The 14,033-nt window shown below is 40.2% G+C and overlaps 1 protein-coding gene across 3 annotated transcripts in view; it reads left to right on the top strand.

Annotated features, from left to right (window-relative positions):
* Positions 1–1,397: 1,397 nt before the first annotated feature.
* il17rd (interleukin 17 receptor D) overlaps positions 1,398–14,033 on the top strand; it is a 92,298-nt gene continuing 79,662 nt past the window's right edge. For all 3 annotated transcript variants that reach the window (XR_009824696.1, XM_062038003.1, XM_062038002.1), the window contains exon 1: positions 1,398–1,540. Coding sequence is in view for 2 of the 3 variants with exons in the window: in XM_062038003.1 (XP_061893987.1) it covers positions 1,421–1,540 (120 nt within the window). In the remaining variant the exon portion in view is untranslated. The remainder of the gene's footprint in view (positions 1,541–14,033) is intronic.

Here is a 14,033-nt window from a genome sequence, read left to right as displayed (position 1 = left end):
TATTCTAGTTGAAAACAGCCCTGTGAGGAATTTATAGTAAAGTTCATAAAAAGTTAATAGAATTAAAATTGATGGAGAATGTCAGTCTATTTCATTCAGAAAGACTGTAGGTTAGCTAGCTCATTTAAAATATCCTAAACTTTTTTTTGACCCTGCCTCTTAAAAGAATCGGAACCGAGAATAGTCAGGAATCAAAATCGGAATCGGAATCGGAATCGGAATCGGAATCGTTCGAATTCAAATAGAGATGTCCGATAATATCGGCCTGCCGATATTATCGGCCGATATATGCGTTAAAATGTAATATCGGAAATTATCGGTATCGGTTTTTTTTATTATCGGTATCGTTTTTTTTATTTTTTAAAATTTTTTATTAAATCAACATAAAAAACACAAGATACACTTACAATTAGTGCACCAACCCAAAAAACCTCCCTCCCCCATTCACACTCATTCACACAAAAGGGTTGTTTCTTTCTGTTATTAATATTCTGCTTCCTACATTATATATCAATATATATCAATACAGTCTGCAAGGGATACAGTCCGTAAGCACACATGATTGTGCGTGCTGCTGGTCCACTAATAGTACTAACATTTAACACTTAATTTTACTCATTTTCATTCATTACTAGTTTCTATGTAACTGTTTTTATATTGTTTTACTTTCTTTTTTATTCAAGAAAATGTTTTAAATTTATTTATCTTATTTTACTAATTTTTTAAAAAAAGGACCTTATCTTCACCATACCTGGTTGTCCAAATTAGGCATAATAATGTGTTAATTCCACGACTGCATATATCGGTTGATATCGGTATCGGTTGATATCGGTATCGGTTGATATCGGTATCGGTAATTAAAGAGTTGGACAATATCGGAATATCGGATATCGGCAAAAAGCCATTATCGGACATCCCTAAATTCAAACGATACCCAACCCTACGTATCGGTCACGTGACCAAAACAGCTCGTGTTCGGTCACGTGACTTTCTAAAAGCGATACGCGCACCGACACAGGGTATCGCTCTATGAGCTCGACGCATGCCGATGCATCGGTGTTGCCGGACCCATCACTACTTCAATCAATAAATCAATCAGGTGGGAAACGCACGGACCGCCACTGTGCACATCATAATGGCAGCTACAGTTTCAAACATTTTGGGGGAATGTCCGGTGGGCCCGATTGAAAAGCTCAACAGGCCACATGTGGCCCCCGGGCCTTCATTTGGTAGCATGTCTGCTTTATGGTATGCTCTCTCTCTCTCTCTCTCTCTCTCTCTCTCTCTCTCTCTCTCTCTCTCTCTCTCTCTCTCTCTCTCTCTCTCTCTCTCTCCCCTGCGACACGCCCACACGCCCACGCGCACGCGCACAGGCCCTCAGGTCCGACTCCCTCAGAGGTGGTTGAGACTTCAGAGAGGAATGGCGTCCCCTCGCTCCCTCGTCCTCGGTCTCCCCGGCTTACTTCTCATGTGGAATGTTTCTCTTGGGTCCACGCTGGCAGGGAGCAGGAGAACAAGCCAAGAACGATGCAACTTCAAGGTAAACAAACAAAATAAAACACATTTCCTACCTTTTTCTCCGTGCGTAACTTGTGACGATGTGAGTACGCTCAGGTGTTGTCGCACATGTGCTCACATTTGTCATACTTTCACGTTGAAATAAGGTAAATATGAAGTTTGAACAACTTTACTTTGCCGCATTTAATGACATTTTGCGTCCGGCAACACGTTACCTGTGCGGCGTTATTTCGCGCACGTTCCAATCCGAACTCCACTTGGGAAAGTGGCCATTTAACGATTACTCCCTGCTTTGCAAAGTTATAAACTTTGTTATCGGTCTTTTAATGATTTGTGATTAACCTTGTTTTTCTGCCCTCAATTCGGCGTGGGTTTGATTTGGCCAACTTTGATCAAAACTAATGTAATGTCATAACACAACGATGTAATGTACTGTACCTGGGGTGTCCCTTTTTAAAAAAATAAATAAAAACAAACAAAAAAGTAAAGAAGGCACAGCATAAAGAGAAAATCTGGAATGTTGATACAAATATCCCAAAACGTTGTCTCTAAATATACAGTATAAAATATGTTTAGCTTTTTAGAGCTATGAAAGTGGCCTTCTGATCTGAACTGTAATGATACCAAGTACAGGAGCGTATCTAGTCAATACTACTACACATTGATATTCTTTAGCATCACAAAATCTATTTTCGTTTTTTTTATTTTTTATATTATGTTTATAAGTAGAGATGTCCGATGGCCGATAAATGCTGTAAAATGTAATATTGGAAATGATCTGTATCATTTTTTTTATAATCGGTATGTTTTTTTTAATTTTTATAAAATCAACATAAAAAACACAAGATACACTTACAATTAGTGCACCAACCTAAAAAACCTCCCTCCCCCATTCCCACTCATTCACACAAAAGGGTTGTTTCTTTCTGTTATTAATATTCTGCTTCCTACATTATATATCAATATATATCAATACAGTCTGCAAGGGATACAGTCCGTAAGCACACATGATTGTGCGTGCTGCTGGTCCACTATTAGTACTAACCATTAACACTTAATTTGACTCATTTTCATTAATTACTAGTTTCTATGTAACTGTTTTTATATTGTTTTACTTTCTTTTTTATTCAAGAAAATGTTTTTAATTTATTTATCTGAGTTTATTTTATAATTTAAAAAAAAAGGACCTTATCATCACCATACCTGGTTGTCCAAATTAGGCATAATAATGTGTTAATTCCACGACTGTATATATCGGTATCGGTTGATATCGGTATCGGTTGATATCGATATCGGTAATTAAAGAGTTGGACAATATCGGATATCGCCAAAAAGCCATTATCGGACATCCCTATTTATAACCAACTTTTATTCTTTGGCTTTTAACACTACGTGAGTTGTGGGGTCCTCTGTCCTCTGTTGTCCTCTGTGTTTTTTTTTTAATACATTTTTATTTTTATTTACTGCTTTAATTGGTTTTACCCTTTAAAATCGTTTTTTAATCATATTTATTTTTGTATTGTTTTTCTATTGGTTTTATATTTATTTATTTTTTGTGTTTATTCAGTCAAGGGTGGAGCTAAGGATAATATTTTAATATTGTTTTTAATATTGTTGTGCAGCACTTTGGAAACATTTTTGTTGTTTAAATGTGCTATATAAATAAAGTGGATTGGATTGGATTGTAAACTCAGGAAATATGTCCCTGGACACATGAGGACTTTGGAATATGCCCAATGTATGATCCTGTAACTACTTGGTATCGGTGGTGGTATCATCCAAAACTAATGTAAACAACAGAAGAATAAGTGATTATTACATTTTAACAGAAGTGTAGATAGAACATGTTGACACGGAAAGTATGTATTAACAGTAAATGAACAAGTAGCTAAATAATACATTTTTACAGCTTTGACTAAATAATAGGTAGATAAATGACACAATATGTTGCTGCATAGGTCAGCGGACTAATTAGGAGCCGTTGAAAGTGGCCTCTGATCAATTTAATTTATTCAACTCAATAAGTCATTTTAAACACACAGCATGGTTTGTTGTGTCTGATTTAGTAGCTTCCAGCAAACCCATTTTTAAACAACTGTTTGTTTAAAAGATCCCAAAGGCCAAAAGTGTGTCGGCCATGTTTTTGCCATAAAAGACAAAGAGTCCTGCATAGAGTTGAGCGTCCACTTATTTCCATTCAGCGTTGTCGTTTAAGGTGAATTGCAGGTAGTAAAACGCACTTCCTGTCGTTTGATGTGGAAAAGAGCAATATGTGAGGAGCGCCGCCTCCTCTACCACGCCGCTTTTTAACTTCACACCAGTTTGGGGTAATGGGAAGGACCCGAGTGAGTCCAAATGTGCTACCAGCTGTGCTGGAACAAATGTTTGGCAAGTGCACTTCCAAAAATCTTTTTTTAAAGAAAGGTTTTTTTCCATCGGATTTGGTTTTCGGGTTGAATAAGAGTTGTTTCATCTCCGTGCCAAGTGGTTTTCTCTACGGGGTTACAGCTGTGTGTGTGTTAAGCAGGTGAGGTCATCACCTGTGTGTGTGTTATTGTTGGGGTTGCAGTTATTTATTTGTGTTTATGGTCAGCAGTCACACATTAGGAATGACCGTGCTCTCCAGGTTTTTGTGGTCCTGCATGGAGAGGCGACTCCTACCTTTTAGGCTGTGTGTGTGTGTGTGTGCGTGTGTGTGTGTGTGTGTTATCTTGGTTTCCTCTTTTTGCCTTTGAAGTGTTGTCTACAGGAAGCCTCACTCTGTTTACTCTGCTGAAACATTCCTTCCTGCATCCCAACCCCCCAAAGACGCACGCACGCACACACACACACACACACACACACACACACACACACACACACACACACACACACACACACACACACATCAAAGGCTGCTCAGTGTGGTGGTTTCAGGGCCTGCTATTAAACAGGTGTGAAGTTGTTAGAGGTGTCTGTTTTTGTGTGTGTTTGTAGGTTTAAAAAAAGGGGCCCAGTTGTGTTTCTATTTGCTGTGCGTTTACACCCAAAAAACAAGCTTTAAAACTTGAATTTCTGAAAAGTTTCATGCACCGTAACGATCCATGTTCACGCAACGCTACAAAAAGTAGTGAGGAGGGTGTAATATGCATGCCGGGCCACTAGTTGTCAATCAAACTTTATTTATAAAGCACTTATCATACTCGAATGCAACAAAAAAGTGCTTTGTTGAGCTGTTGTTCACTGCTCCCCTCACCTCCCAGGGGGTGATCAAGGGTGATGGGTCACATGCAGGGAATAATTTCGCCACACCTAGTGTGTGTGTGACAATCATTGGTACTTTAACTTTAGGACTTTACAAACTTAAAAAACAATGTCCCGATGACCCACGTCCCCCATCATCAATGAATGCATGGCTGAGTACAGAGGAGCCAGGTGAAGAAACACTATCACAGGAGCCATCAGCACCTGGAGATCACCAGACCACAACGATCCGGACGCGGACACAAAGCGCCCCCACAGCCATGGCCGATAATCTCTGATGCGGAGGGATCCCTCTGAGGAATGCTGGAAAGTGAAAATAATAAAAGATGTAAATAGTGAGAACCATGAGGAAGAATAAAGGATGAAATATGAGTAAAATATATTAAGATAAAAAAAACTAAATAAAATAAATTAATATAACTAAATACAATCTAACTAATAAGATAAAAATGAAAGTACGTTTGACTTTAATAAAATGAATAAATATTAGGTTAAAGCCAAATCAAAAATGTGGGTCTTTAACAATTTTCAGCTGCAATGTGTCTAATGGAGGTTATTTTGTGTCTTCATTACAAAAGCTTCTTTTTTTTGACACTGAATCTATGTAACTGAATTTTCTGCGTTTGAATTTTGTGAACTGATTTTTTTGTACATCAAATTATGCTGACAATTTCATTTAAAAAAAAAAAATCCGTGTTGTAAAAAAATTAACTTTATTAAAAATTCAGTGTAAAAAAATTGGTGTATAAAAAAAATTGTGTAAAAAGAAAAGCAGAGCTTTGTATGTCACACAAAAGGGCAGATTTTAAACATTGGAATCATTTTTATAGATTGAAAATACCCAGCAGGGCGCATTGAAGTGTTATTATGCCCAGGTGACCCAGTTCACCACCTTTGCAAGACCCGTGTCACGTGACTTCCAACTTGACACCTTATTGGCTGGTTGAGACAGGATCGATTGCTTCAGTCTTAATTTACCGGGAGTGAGTCTTGCTCTTTGAAGCATCTAATTAAACAAACTCAAAGTCTTAATCTTTTGTATATAAAGTGCATTTTCCACATTTTATGTTACAGCCTTATTTAAAAATGGAATAAATTCATTTTTGTCCTCCAAAATTCTTCACACAATACCCCATAATGACAATGTGAAAAAGTTTTTTTTAGAAATGTTTGCAAATGTATTAAAAATAAGAACTAAGAAATCACATGTACATAAGTACTCACAGCCTTTGCTCAATACTTTGTTGATGCACCTTTGGCAGCATTTACAGCCTCAAGTCTTTTTGAATATGATGCCACAAGCTTGGCACACCTATCTTTGGACAGTTTCGCCCATTTCTCTTTGCAGCACCTTTTTAGGCTCCATCAGGTTGGATCGATGCGCAGCCATGTTCAGATCTCTCCAGAGATGTTTGATTTGACTCAAGTCCGGGCTCTGGTGAGGCCGTTCAAGGACATTTACAGAGTTGTCCTGAAGCCATTCCTTTGATATCTTAGCTGTGTGCTTAGGGTTGTTGTCTTGCTGAAAGATGAACCGTCGCCCCAGTCTGAGTTCAAGAGCGCTCTGGGGCAGGTTTCCATCCAGGATGTCTCTGCTGTGTTCGTCCTTCCCTCTATCCCGACTAGTCTCCCAGTTCCTGCTATTGAAAAACTATCCCCAGAGCATGACGCTGCCACCCCCATGCTTCACTGTAGGGATGGTGTTGGCCTGGTGATGAGCGGTGCCTGGTTTCTTCCAAACATGACTCCTGACATTCACTCCAAAGATTTCAATCTTTGTCTCATCAGACCATAGAATTTGGTTTCTCATGGTCTGAGAGTCTTTCAGGTGCATTTTGGCAAACTTTTTACTAATAAATGGCTTCCGTCCGGCCATTATACTATACAGGTCTGATTGGTGGATTGCTGAAGAGATTAATACTGTAGCTCTGACAGAGTGACCATCGGGTTCTTGGTCATCTCCTTGACTCGGGTCCTTCACACCCCAATCGCTCAGTTTAGACGGCCAACCAGTTCTTTGAAGAGTCCTGGTGGTTCTAAATGTCTTCCATTTACGGATGATGGGACCTTCAAGGCAGCAGATATTTTTTGTACCCTTCCGTAGATTTGTGCCGCCAGACAATCCTGTCTAGAAGGTCCACAGACAATTCCTTCGACTTCATTCTTGGTTTGTGCTGAAGTGTGGCACCTTTTATATATAGACAGGTGTGTGCTTTTCCAAATCATGTCCCACCAACTGAATTTACCCCCGGTGGACCCCAATTAAGCTGTAGGAACATCTCAAACAGGATGCTCACTATTGATTAGCATGGCAAAGGCTGTGAATACTTATGTACGTGTGTTTTCTTAGTTGTTTTTTTGGTAATAAATTTACAAAAATTAAAAAAGAAAGTTTCACGTTGTCATTATGAGGTATTGCAGTGTTTCCCACACATTCATTTTTTTGTGGCGGCCCGCCAGGAAAGAATTACGTCCGCCACAAATAAAAAAATTAAAAATTAATTTATTAATTTATTTATTTTTGTCCTCTCCAGCTTCTCAGGCAAATCATATAGTTGATGTAGATGCCCATAGACAAAGATTTACTTTACAAAAGAGAAGTGTAGGATACTTCTCTTGTTGCCTTATTTGTATTTGACTTTATTAAATGTATTTATATTAGAAACACAACATGTGTATATAACAAAGGGTGCAAAGTCTGCAGGCAGTAGGAAACACATGGTTAAGTGTAGGGCGTAAAACTGATGGCAGTCTAAAGTTCAAGATTTTTGGAGCTCTTTGTTCAGTGGATCAGATGTTTGATGAAGCTTTGTGTCTATCTACCACCACTACTGTTTTCTGTTTATTTGTTACTGACTGTGGCAGGACACCTCTGCCTCTGTTTCACTTTATGTTGCTGGTAAATAATATGGTTCTAGTAGTAGGCTAACGTTAAATTATTTAGTATGCACTAATTAAAGGGGCAGAGCTTTGAGACATTTTAGCTTTTATATTTTATAAGATATATTTTTTGTAAGAACCACAATTAATAAATATATTTCAGTGAATAACTTATTGTTCAAATCTGTATATAAATATGTACATAAAGTGTTGTAATTATATTGTAAAATGGATGGATGGATGGACGTTTAAAACAAAACTGTTATTATTAATTAGTAAGTATACATTTTTTGAGCCTTTTTAGAGAAAATCAAATCATTGTAGTACATTATGCAAATTACTCGATGATGTCATGGTGACCACGCCCATAGCCACGCCCCCGCCGCCACAGGTATCTTGGCAGTTTATGGGAAACACTGTATTGTGTGTAGAATTTTGAGGACAAAAATGAATTTATTCCATTTTGGAATAAGGCGTAACATAACAAAATAGAGAAAAAGTGATTTGCTGTGAATATTTTCCAGATGCACTGTATATACAGTACATACAAACAAAAATCTGAAAAATGTCAACTATCATACATGCACTAGTCCCAAATTAGCATGTGCAAACTAGCCACATTAGCAATAACAATCCTTAGCAGTGAGAGGCTAGCTAGTAGCTATTGACCAACAGCGCTGTAATTTTGACTATAATGTTCTTAGAACCCCACTAAAACAATATACAAACTGGTCATCAATACTTCAGCTGTGTTTTATACAATGTCAAAACTTTGACATCAACACAAGAAAAAGCTGGAAGCGGAAGTGACAATGTCACACAAAATGCTTCAAAATAAAAGTCTCAGCGTAACGTACACAAACACTCCGATTGTTGAGTTTGGACTCATTTTGGGAATGAATAGCAGAATTGATAAATAGATGTTACAGTGTAGGTTTTCAGCATAAGCACAGTGTGGCGAGTGTTTGTCCGCGGGGGCCAAGAAGCCTCATGTGACATCATCGTTCTACATTCTTCTTCCTTTTATTTCTTAATCAACACCACGTTTCTCTTGTTTCTTGGTGATTGTTGCTAAAGACGAGCTAATAATAATCGTTATTTGTTATTTAGTGCGCTCGAGGCGTCTCAAATCAATGTGACATGACATCATCTGGCATGCAAACATTTAAAAGCCCCTTTAAAAGCTGTCTTTTTCTGTGATAAACATGTAACGGAGGCGGGTGGGATTACATCAGAGCGCCAACTGGCGGAAGACGTTGATGAATGTGCAGCATCTCACTAATGCTCCAAATACAGAAATGACCAACAAACAAAAACCCTTAAAGGCCTACTGAAATGAATTTTTTTTATTTAAACGGGGATAGCAGATCCATTCTATGTGTCATACTTGATCATTTCGCGATATTGCCATATTTTTGCTGAAAGGATTTAGTAGAGAACATCGACGATAAAGTTTTGGTCGCTGATAAAAAAAGCCTTGCCTGTACCGGAAGTAGCGTGACGTCACAAGTTGAAAGGCTCCTCACATTTCCCCATTGTTTACACCAGCAGCGAGAGCGAGAAGGCGACGATTACCCCATTAATTTGAGCGAGGATGAAAGATTTGTGGATGAGGAACGTTAGAGTGAAGGACTAGAGTGCATTGCAGGACGCATCTTTTTTCGCTTTGACCGTAACTTAGGTACAAGCTGGCTCATTGGATTCCACACTCTCTCCTTTTTCTATTGTTGATCACAGATTTGTATTTTAAACCACCTCGGATACTATATCCTCTTGAAAATGAGAGTCGAGAACGTGAAATGGACATTCACAGTGACTTTTATCTCCATGACAATACATCGGCGAAGCACTTTAGCTACGGAGCTAGCGTGATAGCATCGGGCTTAATTGCAGATAGAAACAAAAGAAATAAGCCCCTGACTGGAAGGATAAACAGAAGATCAACAATACTATTAAACCATGGACATGTAAATACACGGTTAATGCTTTCCAGCCTGGCGAAGCTTAACAATGCTGTTGCTAACGACGCCATTGAAGCTAACTTAGCTACGGGACCTCGTCAGAGCTATGATAAAAACATTAGCGCTCCACCTACGCCAGCCCTCATCTGCTCATCAACACCCGTGCTCACCTGCGTTCCAGCGATCGACGGAGCGACGAAGGGCTTCACCCGATCATCGATGCGGTCGGCGGCTAGCGTCGGATAGCGCGTCTGCTATCCAAGTCAAAGTCCTCCTGGTTGTGTTGCTGCAGCCAGCCGCTAATACACCGATCCCACCTACAACTTTCTTCTTTGCAGTCTCCATTGTTCATTAAACAAATTGCAAAAGATTCACCAACACAGATGTCCAGAATACTGTGGAATTTTGAGATGAAAACAGAGCTTTTTTGTATTGGATCCAATGGTGTCCGAATACTTCCGTTTCAACCATTGACGTCACACGCATACGTCATCATACATAGACGTTTTCAACCGGAAGTTTCGCGGGAAATTTAAAATGTCACTTTATAAGTTAACCCGGCCGTATTGGCATGTGTTGCAATGTTAAGATTTCATCATTGATATATAACTATCAGACTGCGTGGTCGGTAGTAGTGGCTTTCAGTAGGCCTTTAATTATAGGATAGGATAGACTTTATTTATCCCACAATGGGGAAATTATGGCTGTGTTTACACTGCACACCAAATCTGGTTTTTTTTGCTCTCAAGTGACACAGTTCGGATTTTTTTGCCAGTCTAAACGCTCCAAAGTGCTTCAAATCTGATCTTTTGGCATCAGATTCAGACCACATCCCCAGGTAGTCCGAATCCGATTGGAATCTGATCTTGGGACTTCAGTCTAAACGGCAATGCGACCTGAATGAGACTTTTTTTGTCAGCTTTGGGCGAGCTACGTCATTCGTGTGCGCCGGAAAGACGCCGTCGCCAGCAGAAATTGATATTTAGGCCCCTTCTACACTAAGGTTATCCAGGGTGAATCCCACCTAACCTTATCCGTGTCCACACACACACAATGGTCGTTTAAGACCCCCGTACCCCTCTGTCCACCGGCGCAACGCGTCCTAGTACGCATGCGCGGAAAATGCGCACGTCATAGTCACCTCCAGTGTTCTTAAAGGCCTACTGAAAGCCACTACTAGCGACCACGCAGTCTGATAGTTTATATATCAATGATGAAATCTTAACATTGCAACACATGCCAATACGGCCGGGTTAACTTATAAAGTGACATTTTAAATTTCCCGCGAACCTTCCGGTTGAAAACGTCTATGTATGATGACGTATGCGCGTGACGTCGATGGTTGAAACGGAAGTATTGGGACACCATTGTATCCCAATACAAACAGCTCTGTTTTCATCGCAAAATCCCACAGTATTCTGGACATCTGTGTTGGTGAATCTTTTGCAATTTGTTTAATGAACAATGGAGATTGCAAAGAAGAAAGCTGTAGGTGGGATCGGTGTATTAGCGGCTGGCTGCAGCAACACAACCAGGAGGACTTTGAGGATAGCAGACGCGCATCGATGATCGGGTGAAGTCCTTCGTCGCGCCGTCGATCGCTGGAACGCAGGTGAGCACGGGTGTTGATGAGCAGATGAGGGCTGGCGTAGGTGGAGAGATAATGTTTTTATCAAAGCTCTGACGAGGTCCCGTAGCTAAGTTAGCTTCAATGGCGTCGTTAGCAACAGCATTGCTAGGCTTCGACAGGCGGCACAGCATTAACCGTATAGTTACAGGTCCAGTGTTTGATTTGGTGTCACTTGATAGTAGTATTGTTGATCTTCTGTCTATCCTTCCAGTCAGGGGCTTATTTATTTTGTTTCTATCTGCATTTAAGCACGATGCTATCACGTTAGCTCTGTAGCTAAAGTGATTCGCCGATGTATTGTCGTGGAGATAAAAGTCACTGCGAATGTCCATTTCGCCTTCTCGACTCTCATTTTCAAGAGGATATAGTATCCGAGGTGGTTTAAAATACAAATCCGTGATCCACAATAGAAAAAGGAGAGGGTGTGGAATCCAATGAGCCAGCTTGTACCTAAGTTACGGTCAGAGCGAAAAAAGATACGTCCTGCACTGCACTCTAGTCCTTCACTCTCACGTTCCTCATCCACAAATCTTTCGTCCTGGCTCAAATTAATGGGGTAATCGTCGCTTTCTCGGTCCGAATCGCTCTCGCTGCTGGTGTAAACAATGGGGAAATGTGAGGCGCCTTTCAACCTGTGACGTCACGCTACTTCCGGTACAGGCAAGGCTTTTTTTTATCAGCGAACAAGAGTTGCGAACTTTATCGTCAATGTTCTCTACTAAATCCTCTCAGCAAAAATATGGCAATATCGCGAAATGATCAAGTATGACACATAGAATGGATCTGCTATCCCCGTTTAAATTTAAAAAATTCATTTCAGTAGGCCTTTAAATGTAACTTATCTGAACAATATCCAGTGTTGTGGTATTTCATAGAACTGGAATCCAGTGTGCTGTGGGTTCCTATTGTAGTGAATCACACCTGAGCCATCATAATTAATCAAATCTTTATTGGACACGTGAAAGTAAACAATGTGATAAAGAACATTTGACAACAATCAATCTCGGGATGTAGATATCTGGTCAGGACACTCCTCACTCTTTTGTTGAACATGTTGAAAAGAGAAACTGGAAATTGTGATGTATCATGTTGTATGCTTGCATGTTCCAAATAAACTCAAACTCAAACAGATGCGGCATAAAATCAGTTTAAAGCCTCTCGTGTTCCAGTCGGCCTTTTGTGGACCAAACCCACACAGACTCCCCCCCCCCCCCCCCCCCCCCCCCCCCCCCACCCCCATGCCCCCCCACTCTTAGATCTCCTATCAGATTCTCTGCTTCCCGGGTCATATTCTACAGTCTCACCTGTACCTGAAACTGTGCACCCTGGAAACATCCCCCCGGGGATTATTTTTCTTTCCGAAAACAGTGTTGAACAAAGCTACGGTGAGCCTCCTTTTCACTTCCTAAGCCCTCAAAAACCCGCAGGAGGAAATCCCCTTCACCCCCGAGCCGGCCCTGCAAGTCTGCAAAACATCTGCTGAAGGACGCACGGGGGAAATCGTTGCGCTTCCTCCTGGCTGGACTCTCAACTTTCCAGGCAGGTCTCTGACTGTCCCGTCTTAGCGTGCTGCGGGGCTTTTAGGCTTTTGGCATCCCGGTGCCTGAGAGGGGGGCGTGGCTTGCGTCCCTCCGGCGAGAAAGGTCTCGGCCAGTCTCATTGTCATCCATGACGTTCTGTGGGAAGTTGACATGTAGTCCAAATACTCATACAAACCCCGTTTCCATATGAGTTGGGAAATTGTGTTAGATGTAAACAGGGCCGGCCCGTGGCATAGGCCGTATAGGCAAATGCTAAGGGCGCCGTCCATCAGGGGGCGCCACGCCAGTGCCACAAATGTTGGAGGGAAAAAAAAAAAAAGTTGGTACTATTATTTCTAAATACATAAAATAATCCCACGTTAATTAAAATGCAAAGTAAAGCCTATTTAATAGAAATATTATTTGTTACAACATTACGCCCCCCTCCCCCGGCACGGTGCGCCCCCTCCCTTCCCGTATCATGACTCTTTTTGGACGTCACCACATGAAAAAATCAACACAAGATGTCAAAACGGCCAAAACTGTCAGGTGCCCAGGGAAGAAAAAAGAGAAAAGAAGAGGAGAAACGAGAAAAAGACAGAGGTAGCAGGTAGGTAAAGTTAGCCTACATGAAATTATTTGTCTGTATCAGAATGTGATAGTAACCTGGCTTTTTAGCATTAAGCTAATGTTACATGATTCGGCAATTGCTAATCAATAAATAGCTAGTTCTGTTTTAACGTCGGGTTAATATTGTGGAGGGGGCTAAGTTGTTATGGAAAATAATAATGTAACGTTAGGTAATTACAGTACTCCCTGGTGTACAGTAATTTGTAAGTCATTCTAGTTAATGCAATATTAAAAAGCACAAATAGAGAACTCTGTAGGATCCCCTTTTTTTGTAATATAGTTGTTAAAGTCATACTGGTTTGATATCTTGTTTTGTGCAGTGCCTTATTTATATTGTATTTTTAATTTATTTTATGCAACTTGTTGACACGTTTTATTTTGTGTTTATGTATGTAAAAAATATTGTATTTCATATATTCATTTTTTATTTTTTGTATTCATTTATTTATCCATATTTTTTTTAATCTTGTTAACTATTCTGATTGTTAATTTGCTTTCCTTAAGTAAAAAAAAAGGCCAAAGACAAAGCTATTCGGTTTCTTGTGAGTATATACACTTCACTGCCGATGTGGGGGGGCGCCACCTAAAATCTTGCCTAGGGCGCCAGATTGGTTAGGGCCGGGCCTGGATGTAAATATAAACGGAATACAA

Source organism: Entelurus aequoreus, linkage group LG26 (assembly GCF_033978785.1).
Source record: "Entelurus aequoreus isolate RoL-2023_Sb linkage group LG26, RoL_Eaeq_v1.1, whole genome shotgun sequence".
NCBI lineage: Eukaryota > Metazoa > Chordata > Actinopteri > Syngnathiformes > Syngnathidae > Entelurus > Entelurus aequoreus.
Note: the sequence above shows the minus strand (reverse complement) of the source record. Positions and strands in the feature narration are given on the sequence as shown.